Genomic DNA, 21038 nt, shown 5'->3' with positions numbered 1-21038 from the left:
GTGGCAAAAACCAGCGTTTTAGTGTTTCCTAAAATTCAGTTAACATCACAATCATATGAAAAATGCAGATTTCCCAAGGCCTATCCAACGATCTCACCCAACTTGGTAAACTTGTTGGGGCATCAGAACTTATGTTTTATAAGCTTTCTGGGTGATCCTGGAGCACCTGAAAGTTTGGGATCCACAGCACACAGGCCATGATACAGTAAGACTCCATTTTCCACTAAGACGGTTGGTCCTGCTGCAGGGAGGTGAGGTGCTATTATATAATTAATAGGTGTAAGCTCAGGAGGGCAGCTGGCACACATACCCAGGATCCTCTGAGAAGGCACTATTTACAACAGCCAGGCCATAGAAGCAACCTAGATGCCCATCGACAAATGAATGGATATTACTCAGGCATAAAAAATAATTTGAGTCAGTTCTAGTGAGGTGGATGAATCTAGAGCCTGTTATACAGATTGAAGTAAATCAGAAAACAAATTTCATGTATTAATGCATATATACATTAATATATATGCATAACATATGACACATATTTATGCTATGACATTGGGCTCCTATGGGTCCCAACTTTGTCAAGCAACAATGGACTCCTTTGCTCAAGCTACTTAGGACTATGTTCCTGAGCCTCCAGTGTTTCTTATTTATCTGCCTAAATATGCATTTTTTCAGCTCTCTTCTCTTATGAACCCATCTTTTCATTCAAACCAGATGATGCTCACTGTAAATGTGTATCACAACTGAGGGCCAAATATGGATAAGACCTGAGCAAGAAAGAAAAATTCGCACAAGGGTAAAATGTGCTTCTGTCCACAGCATTACTGGGAGAACGGGAGCTGGTCTTGTTCTTGTGAAGAACAACACGACAGCACTTGGTCCAAAGGAAGTGAGCATACAACCAACTGCCCCCCAACTCCAGCCCAGATACACGGCCCAGAGACAAAGATGTGTGGAAAAGAAGACTTCATCAGCACTGTTGGTGGTGATGGGGAGGGGACTGTCTCCCAGGTGTCCACGACAAAGGAACCAAGAGGTGAGATGCCCACACACCTCATGGAAGATGGAATCGCCATCAGAGACACCCAGTGCTCAGAGAAAGAAACCAACTGAGGTCTGTAACTCAATGCTAGTCTGACTCTTTGTGACCCCATGGACTATACAGTCCAAAGAATTCTCTAGGCCAGAATACTGGAGTGGGTAGCTATTCCCTTCTCCAGGGGATCTTCCCAACCCAGGGATCAAACCCAGGTCTCCTGCATTGCAGGCAGATTCTTTACCAGCTGAGCCAGCAGGGAAGCCCTAAGTTAGAAGTTCAGTTCAGTTGTTCAGTCGTGTCCGACTCTTTGCAACCCCATGAACCACAGCACACCAGGCCTCCCTGTCTATCACCAACTCCCAGAGTCCACCCAAACTCATGTCCATCGAGTTGGTGATGCCATCCAACCATCTACCCTCCGTCGTCCCCTTCTCCTCCTGCCTTCAATCTTTCCCAGCATCAGAGTCTTTTCTAATAAGTCAGCTCTTCACATCAGGTGGCCAAAGTACTGGAGTTTCAGCTTCAACATCAGTCCTTCCAATGAACATCCAGGACTGATCTCCTTTAGGATGGACTGATTGGATCTCCTTGCAGTCCAAGGGACTCTCAAGAGTCTTCTCCAACACCACAGTCCAAAAGCATCAATTCTTCAGCGCTCAGCTTTCTTTATAGTCCAACTCTCACAACCACACATGACTACTGGAAAAACCATAGCCTTGACTAGATGGACCTTTGTTGGCAAAGTAATGTCTCTACTTTTTAATATGCTATCTACTTTCCTTCCAAGGAGTACGCGTCTTTTAATTTCATGGCAGCAATCACCATCTGCAGTGATTTTGGAGCCCAAAAAGATAAAGTCAGCCACTGTTTCCACTGTTTCCTCATCTATTTCCCATGAAGTGATGGGACTGGATGCCATGATCTTAGTTTTCTGAATGTTGAATTTTAAGCCAACTTTTTCACTCTCCTCTTTCACTTTCATCAAGAGTTTAGTTCTTCTTCACTTTCTGCCATAAGGGTGGTGTCATCTGCATATCTGAGGTTATTGATATTTCTCCCGGCAATCTTGATTCCAGCTTGTGCTTCCTCCAGCCCAGCGTTTCTCAGGATGTACCTCTGCATAGAAGTTAAATAAGCAGGGTGACAATATACAGCCTTGATGTACTCCTTTTCTGATTTGGAACCAGTCTGTTGTTCCAAGTCCAGTTCTAACTGTTGCTTCCTGACCTGCATACAGGTTTCTAAAGAGGCAGGTCAGGTGGTCTGGTATTTCCATCTCCTTCAGAATTTTCCACAGTTTATTGTGAACCACACAGTCAAAGGCTTTGGCATAGTGAATAAAGCAGAAACAGATGTTTTTCTGGAACTCTTTTGCTTTTTCAATGATCCAGCAGATGTTGGCAATTTGATCTCTGGTTCCTCTGCCTTTTCTAAAACCAGCTTGAATATCTGAAATTTCACGGTTCATGTATTGCTGAAGCCTGGCTTGGAGAATTCGAAGTTAGAAGTACAGACACCGAAAGCAATGACAATGAAATGCTGCTGTAGTCCCACATCTGCTGCCACAGTTTAGTACACATAAGGTCCTGGATGGAGAGCTTTCAAGGTCAAGGCTAAGTCCAGATATTGGCATTTTCAGTGTGTGCAGGTCACATGGCTTGATTTCCTGGGTGGTTCCCAGATAACTCTGAGAGCTGGTACCTATCATCAACCTTCGAACCATGGTTCTTTCCAGGAGATGGGAAATGAAAGTCTAGGTCCATGAATGTGGTTCCAGTTGCCCAGGGCCTGTCATATCAAATCGCTTTTGTCTTTAGAGATGGCCTGTTTTCCTGATGTTCCTTTATATTTTCAAGTTATTCATGCACTAGAAGTCCTCTCCAAGCTACTCCTCACAATAAACTTACTGATATTTATGTAACATTTGCATTTTCCCCTTCAAAGCTTGGGCAAATCACGGACATTCTGCCCCAGCAGAAGTCCCATGAATCTTGTTCTGAAAATGACTGGTATCCATGATATTTTGACCATATACTTTTTTTCTTTGACCATGCCAGTTGACATGTAGTATCTTAGTTCCTCATCCCGGGATCAAACCTGTGCCCTCTGCGGTGCAATCATGGAGTCTCAATCACTGGATGGCCAGGGAAGTCCTTGACCATATACTTTTGAAAAGCCAACAAATTATGTGTGCCATGGCCGATTTTCCTCTACCTCAAAAAAGTACTGTTTTCCATGAAAAGATGCTCAACATCATTCATTATTAGAGAAATTCAAATCAAAACTGCAATGAAGTATCACCTCACACCTTCAGAAAGGCCATCATCAAAAAATCTACAAGCAATAAATGCTGGAGAGGGTGTGAAGAAAAGGGCACCCTCTTGCACTGGTGGTGAGAATGTAAATTGATACAGCCACTAGGAGAACAGTATGGAAATTATTTTCAAAAACTAGGAATAAAACTACATTATACCCAGCAACCCTGCTACTGGACATATAGGCTGAGAAAGCCATAACTGAAAAAGACACATGTACCCCAATGTTCACAGGAGCGCTATTTACAATACCTAGGACATGGAAGCAGCCTCAATGTCCATCAGCGGACGAATGGATAAAGAAGGTGCGGTGCATATACACAGTGGAATGTTACTCAGCCGCTAAAAGGAATGCATTTGAGTCAGTTCCAATGAGATGGATGGCTTGTTATACAGAGTGAAGTAAATCAGAGAAAAACACAATTCATATATTAAAGCATATATATGAATCTAGAAAATTGGTACTGATGAACCTATTTGCAGGACAGGAGTAAAAATGAAGATTTACAGAACAGACTTTGGACACAGTGGGGGAAGGAGAGGGTGGGATGCACTGAGAGAGGAGCACTGACACATATACACTACATGTCAAACAGAGAGCCGGTGGGGAGCTGCTGTGCAGCACAGGAGCTCAGCCTGGGGCTCTGTGACAACCGTGAGGGGTGGGAAGCCATGAGGGGGAGCAGGAGGTTCAGGAGGGGAGGGACATATGCGTACTTGTGGCTGATTCATGTTGTTGTATGGAAGAAGCCAACACAATATTGTAAAGCAATTATCCTCCAATTAAAAAAAAAAGTACTGTTTTCAAGGTTAGCACAGAGAAAAAAGAAGCCTTTTCATGCCGCCTTCTCAGCTGAATGGTTTCTCCTGCAGCCTGTCTACACCAAGCCCCAGCGCAGTCACGAGGGACACCTGAGAAATTTCTTCAGCATTATAGATCACCCGGAACCTTGCCATCAACTGCAGCCCCAGAGCAAGGCAGTCCAGGTCAGGAACATCTCTCCCAGTATCTCCCCGGCCCCTCCCAACCCACAGAAGGCTTCTTGCCCCAGCTCTGGGATAAGAGTGCATATGTCAATCAGTTCAGCCTGTTCTTTAGCTGTGTGACCTTGGGCAAATTCCTTCACCTCTCTATGCATCCATTTCCCTATAGGTAAAACATGACTAAATCGTTGAGAGCGTCTGGCAAGGGATTCTGGAGATAGAGGCCAGCCCAGGTCAGGCATGGAGTGAGTCATCAGACAGGCTGGCTGCGGCTCTGCGTTGAAAAATCAGGGAGAAAGTGTCCCCTGGAATGACCCCTCCCATCCAGCAGGCCCCTGGGAAGGAGGGACCGTACCTTTACAGCGGGGCTGCTCGCCCGTCCAGGTGCCGTTGGGAAGACACACCACACTGCTGGGCCCAACCAGCCGGAAGCCGGGATTGCAAGTAAAATGGACTTCATGATCCACTAAGTACTTGCTTCCGAACTTTCTGCCATCCAGAGGGGCATTCAGAGCAGGGCAGGAAACTGTAAGGAAGAAAGGAAGGCCCACAAGCATTTAGACATCATTCTGGATTACAATCCATAAGGAAGGCTGAGTGCAGAACTGATGCTTTGGAACTGTGGTGCTGGAAAAGACTCTTGAGAGCCCCTTGGACAGCAAGGAGATCAAACCAGTCAGTCCTAAAGGAAATCAACCCTGAATACTCATGATGCTGAAGCTGAAGCTCCAAGCCTTTGGCCATTTGAGCCGACTCACTGTAAAAGGCCCTGATGCTGGGGAAGATTGAGGGCAGGAGGACAAGGGGGCAACAGAGGATGAGATGGCTGGATGGCATCACTGACTCAATGGACATGAATTTGAGCAACCTTCGGCAGATAGTGAAGGACAGGGAAGCCTGGCGTGCTGCAGTCCATGGGGTCACAAAAAGCCGGAAAAGACTGAGCGACTGAAGAGCAACAACTGGATTACAGTGGGCTTCCCCAGTGGTTCAGCAGAAAGAATCTGCCTGCCAACGCAGGAGATACGGATTTGATCCTGGGTTGGGAAGATCCCCTGAAGAAGGAATTGGCAACACACTCTAGTATTCTTGTCTGGGAAATCCCACAGACAGAGGAGCCTGGAGGGCTACAGACATGGGGTCACAAAAGAATCAGACACGACTTAGTGACTAAACAACAACAAACTGGATCACAAAGCTTCTCACCCTCAGCACCCTCAGGCTGAGCGCCTGCTGCAAGCTGTGCACTGGGCTCCACTTCTTAATTTTTATTACAGTTTTTGGCTGCACCACAAAGCTTGCAGGGTCTTAGTTCCCCGATAAATGATCTAACTCAAGCCCTTGGCAGTGACAGCTCGGAGGCCTAGCCACTGGACTGGCAGGGAAGTCCTTGGACTGCACATTCAAAATACTACATGTCACTGAATACTCAGAGCACTCTCGGGCACAGGTAATGCATGACTGCTTGGTGACAGATGAGGAGATGGTGGCTCAGACACACTCTCGTGTGCAGGGCCTGGCAATGTGGGAGGGTGGGAGCTGGGACCCCTGCAGGGCCCACCGGCTCGTTCTGCCCTCTCAGAGCCCCAGCTCCCCAGGGTCTCCTTGGTTCTCCCAGACAGGCCATTTACAGCCCCATCTCCAGGCCCTGGTTTTTGCCCTTTTCCCTGCCTAGAATGTTCTCTCCCCCAGGACTGCCCATTTCTGGCGGCTTCTCACTATCTAGGTCTTGACTTGAATGCCCACCGCCTTCCAGGGTGTTCTCTGACCATCACGTTCCACCAAGATTCCTCCCCTGCCCATGACCTCATTTGGCTTTCTTATAATGTTTGTAACTGTTGGCATTTCTTATCGACATGTTTGTTTGCACATTTGATGTCAGTCTACCCCTCAGAAGTTCCAGGGGGGCAGAGACCTCACCTGACCTCCTGTCCCGTCTGTATCCCCGTCACCAGCCTGTAGTGAAAACCTGGTAAATAATTCTTGACCAAATGAATGAATGAAAAATTGTTTATTGTATTCTTACTGTCTGCCAGGCACCCTGTTAGGAGTTTGAGACAATTAGTGAACAAACAGATGAAACTCAGCTCTCGGGAAGCCTCCTTCCATCAGGGAAGACACTCGACAAGCAAGATCCACAAGCAAATGGCAGAGTGTGACAAGAGGTGACAAGTGCCATGCAGAAAATAAAGTAGGGAATGGCACAGGGGAAGCCAGGGAAGGGGTGTATTTTGGGTATAGTGGTCAGGGGAGGGCTCCTTGGGACAAAGAGCTGAAGAAGCTAAAGGCATGACCATGCAGGTATCCAAGGAGGATAGAGGGATCAAGTCGGTGCAAAGACCGTGAGGTAGGCATGTGCCTGGCAAGTCTGAGGAATGTCCGGGAGACCACCACGACTGCAGTGGGATGAACAAGCTGGACAGCAACTGGGCATGAAGACAGAGGCAGTAGGGAGTGAGAGACAGCAGTGTCACGTGGCATCCCAGAGGAGACAAAAGGCCGCGTAACTTGCTCTTGGTGTGCAACGGGGCTGGAGAGGGGAGGCGGTCCCTGTTCCTCCCCAACCTGCAGCCAAGCTCCACTCGTGGTCCACGCTGGTCTAAAGGAAGGCTGCCCCAAGTTAGGACAGCTTGAGTTTGGATTTGTTTGAGCTGGAAATTCAGAGTCACTTCTAACTCATTTTTAAGGTAAGATCCAAATGTCATTTGTAAAAATACTTTCAGGGTTTTAGACAGATGAAACAAAGCTGTTGCTTCAGCTGTGTAGGCTGTAGTTTGTGATGGAGAACGGCCCAGCATCTACTAGGAGGACAGCATCTGCCCACACATCGCTCCAGGGGCGGGGAGCAGCCACTTGCATCTCTGCCCCACATCCCCACCCCCGTGTCCTGGGAGAAGAGTGGGAGCCGGTTCACTCACTGAGGACTCTCGGTGCCCTTTGGGTTCTGGGGAACGTTTGACAATTGACACGTGACCTTCTGTTAGTGAACTTCTAAGTGAGCACCCACGGTAATGATCTTGTGAGCAGAAAGCCAGGCGAACCGACATCCCAACACTTGGGCACCCCCAGCTTGCTGCTTCAGTCCCTGCAAGTACACGACTTTATATTTCCCTTTGAAAAATCTCCTACTCTATTGTGTTGAAGAGGATTTAAAATGCTTTGGGGGAAAGGAGTAGGGTCTCTCTGGGGAAGAGACATCTTTAAAACCCTCAAAGAAAACTTAGCCGCTGGAGCAACTCACCGGCAAATGGTATCAGAATGGATGGAATCATATCTCCACATGGCTCCATAATGCAAGGATCAAACCTGAGTCTCCTGCATTGCAGGCAGATTCTTTACCATTTGAGCTACCTGAGCAGGCCCCCAATACATGTCAGCAGACTTAGTGAATGGATGTGCATGTGTGCATGCGAAGTTGCTGCAGTCGTGTCCAGCTCTTTGTGACCGCATGGACCGTAGCACGGCAGGCTCCTCTGTCCATGGGAATCTTTCGGCAAGAATACTGCAGTGGGTTGCTGTACCCTCCTCCAGGGGATCTTCCCAATCCTGGGATCGAATCCACGTCTCTTGTGCCTCCTGCATTGGCAGGTGGGTTCTTTACCAAGAGCACCACCTGGGAAGTCCCAATGAATGGATACAGATTCAATAAAAATCAATTTTCAGGCATTTCCCAAATGGTAGCCAAAGGATTCTGCTGGGTGGGAAGACATGCCCCTTGGCTGGTTCATTTCATCATGAACGTCTCTTGGTGAGCCTACAGGGCCTCCACCATCCCGGAGGATGTAACATGTAAGAAAGAGTTCAGCAGGAAATCAATCCTGGCGATCTAGGGACGTTATTGGAATGAGGCTGCGGAGATAAGTCCTAAAGCTGATGGACTGTAAAGTTTTCAGGAAAGAAAGGCTGGGAAAATAGGAGGGAGCTACTCAGAAGTAAACCGGAAAGAAGGCCAAGAATTCTCCGGGACTGGAAATTATTCTTCCTGACTCCCAAGCAAATGCCCTTTTAAAAAAAGAAAAGGTAATTGTCCTTCTACCTGCAGTGTGACCTGCGGCAAGCCTCTGGCTTCCCCTGGGCACCTGTCAGCACCCTTTACCCTGCAAGGCGGTGCTGGCAGCTGCCCGCCCCCATGTCCAAAGCAAGAGGGAGACAGAATGCACGGCAGCAATTCTTTAAAAAGAGAATTGGCCACTTTTTTGTTTAAGGTGTGTCCTGTGGGATCCTGGTCCCCTGATCCCGAACCCATGACCTTAGTGCAGAGTCTTAACCACTAGACCACCAGGAATGTCCCAAGAATTGGCCACTTTAAAAAGGTCTCACATAGCTCAGGAAAGAAAGACCTTGAACCCAGCAGCAAGAGGATTAGTAATGTAACCATAGCTGTGTTTCTTTTTAAACATATATATATACATATTGGAGAAGGAAATGGCAACCCACTCCAGTATCCTTGTCTGGAAAATCTCATGGGCAGTGGAGCCTGGTGGGCTGCAGTCCACGGGGTCGCTAAGAGTCGGCCATGACTGAGCGACTAACACGACTAACACTATATACATATATGCATTTATTTGGCTGTGCTGGGTCTTAGTTGCAGTACACAGGATCTTCAGTCTTGGCTATGGCATGAAGGATCTTTTTTTTCGGTTATGGGATCCAGTTCCCTGACCAGGGATCGATCCCTGGTCCCCTGCATTGGGAACACAGTCTTAGTCACTGGACTACCAGGGAAAACCCTTACCTTTTTTTTTCTGTATTCATGGACAGGGACCTCAAAGATGGGCAGGGCAGTTGTAGAAATTCCCTTCTGCAGGTTTTTCTTGGAAACTTCCAGAAACCCGCAGGCACTCTGATCCCAAGAAAACAGGAAGGACCAGTGTGGTTGAGCCTCAGCAGTGAACAAAATCCCCAGAACAGAACCCACTATCACTAACTCACGTTTCTTGGCCTCAGTTTCCACATCTGCAGCCGAAAGGAGGGATGCCAGGCTGTGACAAGCCTCAGCGAAGGCCGTGGCCTCTCGGCACCTTGGAAAGTGTGAGGTGTTTGGCCACCAGGTCCAGCTCTGCACCCATGCAGCCAAAGAAAACAGGAGTTGACTCAGGGCTGTGGAGACTCTAGATTTGCTACCAGAGTCTGCAAAGGTAGAAAATCCAACCCAGGAAATTCATCTCACACCACCAAGGAGGCCCTTGAGAAAAGCATCTTAAGTGAGTGAAGACATCAGATATTCCTCAGCCTGATGACTTAAACAAATATACGGCAACCCACTGCCCCACCCGACCCCCATAACCCTGTGTGCATGTGAGCAAAAGTGTTAGTCCATCAATCATGTCTGACTTTTGCAATCCCATGTATTGCAGCCCAACAGGCTCCTCTGTCAATGGGATTCTCAAGGCAAGAATACTGGAGTGGGGTGGCACACCCTCCTCCAGGGGATCTTCCCAACCCAGGGATCAAACCAGGTCTCCCAAATTGCAGGCAGATCCTTTACTGCCTGAGCCACCAGGGAAGGCAAGAATACTGGAGTAGGTAGCCATTCCCTTCTCCAAGGGAATCTTCCCAACCCAGGGATTGTACCCAGGTCTCCCATATTGCAGGCAGATTTTTTACTGCATGAGCCACCAGAGTCGTCATGACTTAAACAAACATACAACAGGCTCCCTGACCCCTGTCACCCTGAGGAGAGGCCAGAAGAAATGCAGCCTCCCATGCCAGGCCTTGACAGCATGCAATCCATTACTGGGACAACCAGGAAAGGCCCAGTGTCTGTCAGAGTCCTACCCCAGGGGAAGGGGTCTGGGGGCAGAGGGGAGGGCAGCAGAGACAAATGCAAATTGCCCTGAGCAGCCCCTCCAGCCCAACCCACTGCACTAACAGGGGGCTCGTGGAAAACGAATAATTTTCACGCCTGGAAAACAGAACCCAGTGCTGGTTTGTGGGCTGTACCCGGCAGGCCACAGGAGTGCGAGATATTAATGGTGGGGAAGCCATGAGTGTTCGGGGAGAGTGTATGTGGGACCCCTCTTTGCTTTTCATTCAGTTTGCCGTGAAATGACAACGGCTCTAAAAAAATAGTCTATTAAATGACAAAACAAGAAAAATGAACCAACTAGGGTCTCTCCTGATGGGGATGCAGGCTCTGAAAGTTGTGCCTTTCGACCATTCTCTGGAGAAGCTATGCATAGGGTTCTCCAGTCAAGAACACTGGAGTGGGTTGCCATTTCCTCCTCCAGGGGATCTTTCCCACCCAGAGATCGAACCCGAGTTTCTTAGATCTCCTGCACTGGCAGGCAGGCTCTTCACTACTAGTGTCCCCTGGGGGATCTCCTGCACTGGCAGGCAGGCTCTTTACTACTAGTGTCCCCTGGGAAGCCCCGATGACAGGGAGGAAAGTGGGAAACGCCTTCCTAGCACCCAGCCCCAGACAGAAGGCGAGGCCGGGAAGGCCTGGGAGTCAATCCAGCCACGGGAGATAGGAGCAGGGCAAGGACCCCCCGGGCTCGGGGCGCTGACCTGGGGACCCACCTGGGGGCGTATCCGGGCCCGCCTTGCTCACAGAGCTCTGCAGCGCCGCCAGCCGGCTCTTCATGTGACGGACGCCCTCGGCGAAGCGTGTCTCCTGGCCTTTCAGCAACTGCTGCAGGTGGCGGATAGCCGTGAGGAACTGCTGTTTGTTGAGACAGTTCTGGGGAGAGGAAAAAATATCCATCAGCACCACTAGCATGGGGGGCCAGCGGTCACCGGGACCCTGGGCTCTAACACCCTGGGCATCCGCTGAGCACAATGCAGAAGCGGCCCCGCCGGTGTCCCGACAATGTATCCGGTGAGGTCCCCAAAGAGCATCCCCAGTTCCTCCCTCAACAAAAATAAAGCGCCGATTTTCAGAGTGCAGGGCAGAAGTGATGACTCTAAGTGATTGGGTGGTAGAAGAATTATCTGAACGCAATGTGCCTTATATGAGTGATCTTACTTCAAAGACCGCCCCCCCGCCCCCATCCCGCTAATTCTTCACTCCAAGTTAATGCTCGGAAATCTGGGCCTTAAGGAACTTTTTCTTTCTTTATCCTTTGGCTTTTTTACTCTACCTTGGACATTTTTAAGCAGATGGATGATATAACATAAAACAGGCAAATCAGGGAAGCCCAGTGGTTCCCATTGTTTTAAAAATGTAACAGGGCACAGGACTTCCCTGGTGGTCCAGTGGTTAAGAATCTACCTTGCAGTTCAGGGGATGCAGGTTCGATCCCTGGTTGGAGAACTAAGATCCCACATGCCTTGATGCCACTAAGCCCTGGAGCAACAACAGAAGACCCCACGTGACTCAAGGAAATCCCATATGCCACAAGTAAACACCCGACACAGCCAAATAAATAATTAAGTATTTAAAAAAATATAACAGGGCAAGTTCAGTTCAGTTTAGTCACTCAGTTGTGTCCAACTCTGTGACTCATGAACTTCAGCATGCCAGGCTTCCCTGTCCATTACCAACTCCCCAAACTTGCTCAAACTCATGTCCATCAAGTTGGTGATGACATCCAACCATCTCATCCTCTGTCATCCCCTTCTCCTCCTGCCTTCAATCTTTCCCAGCATTGGAAAATCCTGGAGAAGGAAATGGCATACCACTTCAGTATTCTTGCCTTGAGAACCCCATGAACAGTATGAAAAGGCAACAGGGCAAATAAGAAGAATTAAAAGAGTATTCAGTTAAAGTTAATGCTGAGTTCTAACACTTTTTGAAAAGCTCAAAAAACAGAAGAAGGAGGCATGTGCTTATCACGATAGAAACTAACTTTAAGCAACACTTGGTATCATGCCTAGTGATAAAAATCTCAAGGTTTCTGATCCTAATGGGGGCTTCCCAAGTGGCGCTAAGTGGTAAAGAACCCACCGGCCAATGCAGGAGATATAAGAGATGGGGGTTTGATCCCTGGGTTGGGAAGATCCCCTGGAGGAATGCATGGCAACCCACTCCAGTATTCTTGCCTGGGAAATCCCATGGACAGAGGAGCCTGGCGGGCTACAGTCTGTGGGGTTGCAGAGAGTCGGACACGACTGAGCAACTGAGTGTGCACTGATCCTAATTGCCCTTAAGAGCCAGGACGTGAACAGGAGGAAGGGAGAGGTGAGGCCTTCCCTGGTGGTCCCGTGATTAAGACTGTGCTTCCAGCACAGAGGGCACAGGTTCAATCGTTGATCCAGGAACTAACGTCCCCCATGCCAAGGTGTGGAGGGTGCAAAAAAATTAATAAACACATAAGGACGTTGCCTCACTGGGAACAAAAAGGAAGAAAGAAAGGAGAGGTGAGTACAGTGGGCAGAGATGGGACGGGCCCTGGTTCACATGTTGCACATTACCTCAGCACGCCTAGTCCAACCTGACTCACATGACCTGCAGGGAACAAAGGAGAGTGGGATGATGGCAACCTCTGGGGATAGGCTTGTGAATCCGCTTTTATATTTTTATACTTAATTTTTTTTCCTGCAGTGATTATTAGCTTTATAATTAGAAAAAAAGGTTTCAAAGGTGGCCAGCAGCCGGCAGCTGGGAGGCACGTGGCCTCTGCAGCCTGGGTGGCTTCCAGCATCACCAGCGGAGCGCTGCCACTGTGGCGGAGACGGAGCCGCAGCCGCTCTCCCGGGGCGGGTGCCAGGCCGCCGCACCTCGGAGATCTCACCAAACACATGGCTCACCGCTCCGGGTCAATGGATGCTTTTGACAAAGCTGAATCCCCAGTTGCCCCTGGAGCTCGTTAATCCATGGGGGCTCCTTGGCCTCCACCCTAAAACCAGGGCCTGACTGGGCCTGGCCCCAAACACAACCGTTGGGAAATGAACTTTTGTTTGCTTTCCTTCTCCCTCCCTCCTTGTGGTCCTTCCCACGCAGGCCCTGGGCACCAGGGCAGTGACCTCCTGCAGTCCCTGACCTGCCCAGCATGGTGCAGCCATCCACCCAGATCGAACTTTGCACACCCACCTCCCTTCCCTCTAAAAAAACATAATAATAATAAGGAGCTGCTTCCAGAGATGCTGCTCCATATCATGTGTGATTCACATTTGTGAAGTTCCTCATAGTATACCAAGCTATATGCTACTCCTAAGAGGACAGAGGAGCCTGGCGGACTACAGTCCATAGGGTCGAAAGGAATTTGACGAGACTGAAGTGACTGAGCACACTAAAGGACTACTGGCTGGCAGCAGCCCTGTGAGGAAAGCCTGGGACTGTCTCTGTTTTACAGTCAAGATACAGAGGCTGGAAGTCAAGCAACTTGTCCTGAACCGTGTGGCCTGTGAGCGGCAGCGCCAGGCTGGGGACCTGCTGACTCCAGTCCATCGCTCCCACCAACAAGTCGTCCCCCCCGGCTGACTTACGCCTTAGTGTGCTCAGTCGCTCAGTCGTGTCTGATTCTGCAACCCCATGGGCTGTAGCCCACCAGGCTCCTCTATCCATGGGATTCTCCAGGCCAGAACCCTGGAGTGGGCTGCAATTTCCTCTTCCAGGGGATCTTCCCCACCCAGGGATCGAGCTCAAGCCTCCCGCATTGCAGGCAGATTCTTTACCACTTGTTTCACAAACGCCTCTGTGTGGTGAATGTTCTTGATTAGTCTGCACGAGGGATTGATCACTCTGTGACCCAAGCTAAATATCCCACAAGAGTGGATTTCTAACTCCTGTGTGGATTCCAGGTTGCGAGCATGGGCAGTGGAGACAGGAAGTGGGGTGGGTGGAGTGGAAGAGACAGCTTCACACACTGAGCCAGGCCAGCAGCTGCCTCCAGGGCGTGACAGCTGGGAGAGGGCAGTCCCAGGGGACAGGGAAGGGCTAAGTTTCAAAGTAGGAGATGTTAGATCAATGCCAAGGCTTCTGCCGGGAACCTGGCATGGAGGACATGGGACTCTAGTCAGTACAGAAGGAAAGACAGCGGGAGTGGAAATAAAGGGGCCTCTGGGAAGCCAAGTGAGTTGAAACTCAGTGCTCCCAGGTCCAGACACACTGCTCTGCTTGTGGTGGCACTGCTCTGGAACCCTGCCTACCTATGCACCATGAGCAGCAGGCACCACTGGCTTTGCCTCGAGGTGCTCATTACAGGTGAGGTGTGCTCACCTCTAGGCTTCCCGGGTGGCACTAGTGGTAAAGAACACTCCTATCGATGCAGGAGACGTAAGAGACACGGGTTCGATGTTTGATCCCTGGGTTGGGAAGATCCCCTGGGGGAGAGTCCCATGGACAGAAGAGCCTCTGCGCTACAGCCCATGGGTCACAGAGTTGGACACGGCTGACGTGACTTAGCAAGCACATGCTCATCTCTCCAGTCACGATGGGAAAACCTCCCAGATCAAGTACACTAAGGGCATGCAAAGGTGGAGACTGAGGAGGAAGGTGGTGGGCAGGTTGATGAGGGAAAGTCAGGAAACCTTAGCCATCCCTGCCTCCAGCCTCACTAGGGTGATGCTAACAGAATTAAGCGTTAAAGATCCTGTGGTCAATTAACGTACGACCAAGGAGCCAAGAACATGTAATGGCAAAAGCAGTCTCTTCAATAAATGGTGCTAGTGAGGAATGGAGGAGTATTTCCTGCCATGTCAAACAAGGACGTCACAGTCATCAGTGACGGCAGGCCTCCGATGCGACCCTGCGAGCCCTAAGGGCACTCAGGAAGAAGAACACGCGAGATCTAGCAGCATGAGACTACAGCCACTCCCTACGGTGAGCCCCAAGGAAGCTTAGGAAGTATAAAACCCAGATAGCTGAGGTACATGAAAGGAACGATTTCAGTGAGCCCAGACTCTTGCATCTTCCCATACACAGAAAGCACTAAATTCCTTAACTTGGGATATCTGGTTTTCTTTAACGATAATCTTTTGATGTTTAGACGACCAGATATTTGTTGCAAAACTTCTATATAGCCTGGTTCATCCCCTCGCCTCCTCAGAGTCGTTCTCTCCGGGTTGCTTGAGATACTGCCTCCCAGGCTTGAAGTCCTAAGAATTCCCACCAAATAAAACATAACTCTCACCTTTTAGGTTATGAATATTTTTTAAGTTGACACTGGGAAAAACTGGACAGTAACACGCAAAAGGATGAAACTAGACCACTGTCTCACATCCTCCACAAAATTCACTCAAGTTATACTGAAAATGTAAACATAAGACCTGAAACCATAAAACTCCTAGAAGAAAACACAGGCAGTAAGCTCTTTGACGTCAGTCTTGACTGTTTTTTGGATTTGACACCAAAAGTAAAGGCAATGAAAGCACTCATAAACAAGTGAAGCCAAATCCAACCGGGAAGCTTCTACACATCAAAGGAAACCAGAGGCAAAATGAAAAGGCAATCTGCAGAACGGGAGGGAATACTTCTAAGTCATCTGCAAAATTTCTGACAAGGGGTTAATATCCAAAATATGCAAAGAACTCATATAATGCAAGAGCAAAAAACAAGAAAAAAACACAATACTTTGGCTACCTGATGTGAAGAACCAACTCCTTAGAAAAGACCCTCATGCTGGAAAAGATTGAAGGAAGGAGGAGAAGAGGGTGACAGAGAATGAGATGGTTGGATGGCATCACTGACTCAACGGACATGAGTTTGAGCAAGCTCCAACTCAAGTTGGTGAAGGACAGGGAAGCCTGGCATGCTGCAGTCCATGGGGTCTCAAGGAGTTGGACACAACTGAGTGACTGAACCGAACTGAAACAAAAACCTGATTTTAACATGGGCAGAGGTTCTGAATAGTTTTTCCAAAGAAGACATTCCAAAGATGGCCAACAGGTAAATAATAAGATGCTCAACATGACTAATCATCAGAGAAATGCAAATCAAAACCGCAATAAGTATCACCGCATTCCTGTTGAATGGCTATTATAGAAGAAACAAGAAATAACAAGTATTGGTGAAGATGTGGAGAAATGTGAACCCTCATTCCCTGTTTGTGGGAAAGTAAATTGGTGCAGCCACAATGGAAAACAGATTGAGTTTACTTAAAAAATTAAAAATAGAACTACCATATGATCTAGCAAGGAAATCCAACCAGTCCACCCTAAAGGAAACCAGCCTTGAATATTCATTGGAAGCACTGATGCTGAAGCTGAAACTCCAATACTTTGGCCACCTGATGCAAAGAGCTGACTCATTTGAAAAGACCCTGATGCTGGGAAAGATTGAAGGTAGGAGAAGGGGACGACGGAGGATGAGATGGTTGGATGGCATCACAGACTCCATGGACATGAGTTTGGGTAAACTGCAGGAGTTGGTGATGGACAGGGAGGCCTGGCGTGCTACAGCCCATGGGGTCGCAAAGAGTCGGACACAACTGAGCGACTGAACTGAATTGATCTAGGAATTCCAAAGGAAACAAAGTTATATCTTGAAAAGGTAATATACACTCCCATGCCCACTGCAGTGTTATTTTCAATAGCTAAGACATGCGAACAACTTTAATGTCCACTAGCTGTGAAGACTCAGCACAGCCAAAGGTAAATAAATTAATGAATTTTTTAAAAGTTGATGAGAGTAGATTTTTTTTTGGCCATGCAGCCTGTGGGACCTGCATTGGAAGTACAGAGTCTTAACCACCAGACTACCAGGAAAGTCTCTTAAAAGAACAGATCTCAAAAGCTCCCATCATGAGAAAAAAACTGCAACTATGTGAGGTGATGGGTGTTAATTAAATTTACTGTGGTGATCATTTCACAATATATATGTATATCAAATCATTGTTTTGTATATACCTTGGACCGTGTGGTGTGCGTGTGTGCTTATTCGAGTCTGACTCTTTGCGACCCCAAGGACTGTAACCAGCCCAGTTCTTCTGTTCATGGGATTTTCCAGACAAGAACACTGGAATGGGTTGCCATTTCGTCCTCCAGGAGATCTTCCTGACCTAGGGATCAAGCCCATATCTCTTGCATCTCTTACTCTGGCAGGCGGATTCTTTACCACTAGAGTCACTGGGGAAGCCCCATATCTTGGACTAATACAATGCTATCACACATTTATATTATATTATGTAATTTTATCTCAATAAAACTGGGAGAGGGAGGAAAAATAAAGTTCACAAGGGGAAAAAAAGGGAGATCCTTGTCCTCTTGGCAAGCTAGCTTGGCAGGGGCTGAACCAGGGTGCCAGAGCAGTGGAAAGAATGATTGCTTGAGGTTTAATGGGTTTATGCAGCCGCTGCTACTAACAGGCCAGCTCCTTGATCCCAAATTGCTAGAAATGGAGCCCATGGGCACCACGCTCAGAATCTGTCGCCTGTAGGGACCTCAGCAATGGCATAACTGAATTCATCTGCAGAGCAGGGGATAGGCTAGAAACCTTCAGATCGAGTCAAGGGCTCAAGAGGTCTGCATTATATGGACATACGGGGACAAGTGAAGTCACGAGGTGGGGGCTGAGAACCTAAGCATCCCTCCTTGTCAAACTGAGAAAACTTTGTCTATTTGCTTGGTCAGAAAAATAAAGCATACTTTCTGCAAAACCACTCAAAATCCAGAAGAACACATCAGAACGAAGGACAAGTCCCATGACCACAGACAACCACTGTTCACGTTTAGTGTGGTTTTAACATTTGGATCAGATATACACTCACACACGCAAAGGCGTCACCTGACAGTTGCTGGACCACGGATGCAGGCCCCGCATTAGTTCTTTATTCTTGGCTCCAAGTTGTTGGTTTCCACACCAACGAACAGAGCAAAAGTCAGACCCTGCACCTCAGTCTGCTTCGGTTCCTCTGTGTTCTTTTCGGTCCACTTCCGTTTGTCTGCCCACTTCCCCTCCCATGCCCATCATCAGTATGTGCTTTTGGCCGAGAGAAGCCACACAGGGAACAGACCATTTCCTTCTCTGTAAACGTAGGCAAGGGGGCTTTGAGGGGCTTCAAGGGCCTGCAAGGCTGCGGGACAAGAAACAGGCTGGACCATCTGGTGTCACCCACCTGCATTTCAGCCTGGCCCGCCATGGCGACTGCTGGCTTCCCATCTCAGGGTCCCAGACCCTAACTGTGAAAAAGAACCTCCCACTTAGGTGGGAAGGCTCACCAAGGCTGTGACTGGGTGAAGGTCAAGTCTGGATGGGGCCGACAAGAGAGGGGTCCACACCAGGGAAGGAAGGCCTATCTTAGGGCCCTCACTTTCCCAGGTCTCTTCCAGGACCCCACTTTTTAAAATTTTTACTGTTTGGCCACACCGTGCACATATGGGATCTTAGTTCCCCAACTAGGGATCAAACACACACCCCCGGCACTGGAAGCCCAGTCTTAACCACTGGGCCACCAGGGAAGTCCCTAGGACCCTCACTTTTAATATTCTTCTCAAAGAGCTCCTCAAATGGCCTAAATTTGCATCCTTTCAATACTGGTCTCCATCCATGCTTGGCATAGGCTGTTGACAATAAATAATGAAAATTAGTTCTCATTTCTGTGAATTAATAAATTATTTATAATGGGACCAAGAAAAGACATTCAGTGAAACTCTCCCATCCTCGAGGAGAAGAAGATCAAGATTTCCCATTTCTGATATCAAAGTCTCCTTCAGAGCACTGGGCCTTCCAGTGAATTTAAACACCGAGTGTGATGTTTGCAGAGAAGACCAGAAGCAGAGAGAGGAGTAGCAATAGCAGTCATTCCACCCGCTCTTTCCGAGCTGGGGTGGAGGTGGCAGAGATGGTTCCAGAACACACCAGCCAATGTTGACAGCCAGGTGGGAGGGGGCTGGGTCTAAGGCTTCTGGAAGCAAGGAGGTCAAAGAACTGTACTCCATCCACCCCACGCCACATCCAGGGAAAGTCTTGCCTCTCTTCTTTCCAACTCATCCTCTTACAACATTCATTCTGATGGATCTGGTGGGGATACTTCAGAGGTTAAACACTCCTGTTCCTGGGAGACTAAGCAGCTCAGAGACCCCACCTGTTGGCCCAGGGTTGGACACAGACAAAGACAGTTTGTGTGCCCAGCTCATTGCAGCCCCGTGCCAGAACTCGGTGGGTGGACTCTCCCACCCCATCCAGGCCTCCTTGCCGCCTGGGCTCAGTTTACAAGTGAAGCCCAGTTCTCAAAGCACTGAAGTGCCAGGGCATGCCAGATTGGTGGGTGGAGGTGTCCTTGAGGCTCTGTTCTCACGTGACCTGGCTTGATGGCCATCCTCACATCAGTCTTGGCAAGGAGACTATTTCTAAAAGCCACCTCAGTGACAACAGAACCCCAGGCCCCTTCAGGCGGCTGCAGATGACCCCTTGGACCTCGGATGGGCTGTCTTGCATTGGTTTCCTGTAAGCCACAGCTATGCGTCACGTCAGCATGTTGTTAATGGGAACACAGATGTTTTGATGACTTTAGGTCTATGAAAGGATAGAGCACACTTGCCAAGCGTGTGCCTGCTAGCCAAGGCTTGAGGCCCTCTGCATGTGAGTCATGTAGAATTCACACATGTTTTTTTTCTCTGAAAGATTTTTTTTTTAACTTTAGACCAAATCAGAAGCAGGTTATAACTCCCTGACTTTTCTCATCCCTGTGACCTTGACCCAGCAACCACACTGAAGAGGAAAGAAAGGACACTTCTGGGGGAAGTGGGGGAATTTTAGGGGGCAGTTGCCCAAGGCCATTATCTTAGGGTTCTCCAGGAAAAACAGAATCAAGGAGAACCAATTGTATTGGGTTGGCCCCAAAGTTCATTCAGATTTTTCCATAACATCTTACGGAAAAACCCTAATGAATTTTTTGAGCCAACTCAATATATGCACATCTCCTGTAGTGAGAGAGTGAGAAGGAGAGAGATTTAAGGAATTGGCTCCTGCAGTGTTGGGGGCTGGAGACCTGGGAAGAGCTGGTGTTGCATGTCCAAAGGCTGTCTGAAGGCAGAACGCCCTCCTTCTCCCAGGACCTCAGTCTTTGGGATGAAGCCCACCCTCCTTATGGAAGGTAACCTGCTTTACTCAAAGTCTACAATTAACACTCATCACATCTAAAAAATAGCTTCATCAGGACTGGTGTTTCACCAAATATTTGGGCACCATGGCCTAGCCATTTCACAGCTTAGAGAAACTGAGGCTCAGGGTATCTGGCTGATGGATGGTGGGGCTACCTTCCCTGCCACACCGCGTCCAGTCCACCCTCTGAAGAGCACACTGTGCCCATTTCTTCAGCCCGAAAGAACCAGGATGAAGGGCTCAGAGGAGGCCCCAGTTTGCCAGAGGACCCTCTCAGTGCCCCAGCAGCCCTCTCCCAACACACATGCACAGACCCTTCTGGGAACGTCGGCCCAGGCGTGTGCACATTTACACATGACCCCAGATTTCTGAGACCTGTGAAAGTGAATAATCTGGATCTGACCTGGTCTCCTGGGGCTGATGCAAAGAGGTGGAGGGGGACGGGGGCCTGGTCTTGGCCGCCAGCACAGGTGGAAGGTAAGGGAAGGATGGGCTGGCCGCGGTGGGCGTGGCCACGCGTGAGAGGAGGAGCTTCAGAAGTCCCGCCCTTAGAGAAATTCATCTGCACGGTTGTGAAGGGCTGAATAACAGATGTGGTGTATTTTCAGATCTTTCTACCCTCCCTAATGAAAAATCCCAAGCATTGCTGGGTGAGCAGGTAGACGTGAGATGAAAACCATCCTGTCCTGGACCTGTGTCCCACCTGCTCCTCCCGGGCCCTCCTGCAATCTAAGCTTCCCGAAGACAGAGGTCAGAGGCCACACTGCATCACTTC

General features: G+C 48.7%; 1 protein-coding gene across 2 annotated transcripts in view; it reads right to left on the bottom strand.

Moving 5' to 3' along the window:
- FBLN7 (fibulin 7) overlaps positions 1-21038 on the bottom strand; it is a 56972-nt gene that overhangs the window by 22202 nt on the left and 13732 nt on the right. The window contains exons 2-3 of one of the 2 annotated variants that reach the window (XM_070380177.1): positions 10849-11020; positions 4694-4864 (exon numbers count right to left, since the gene is read on the bottom strand). In XM_070380177.1, coding sequence (XP_070236278.1) covers positions 4694-4864; positions 10849-11020 — 343 coding nt within the window. The remainder of the gene's footprint in view (positions 1-4693; positions 4865-10848; positions 11021-21038) is intronic. The other variant, XM_070380178.1, reaches the window with a different exon arrangement.

Source organism: Bos mutus, chromosome 11 (genome assembly GCF_027580195.1).
Source record: "Bos mutus isolate GX-2022 chromosome 11, NWIPB_WYAK_1.1, whole genome shotgun sequence".
In the NCBI taxonomy this organism is placed as follows: Eukaryota; Metazoa; Chordata; class Mammalia; order Artiodactyla; family Bovidae; genus Bos; species Bos mutus.
The sequence above is the reverse complement of the archived record's forward strand: the minus strand, read 5'-3'. Positions and strand labels throughout refer to the sequence as shown.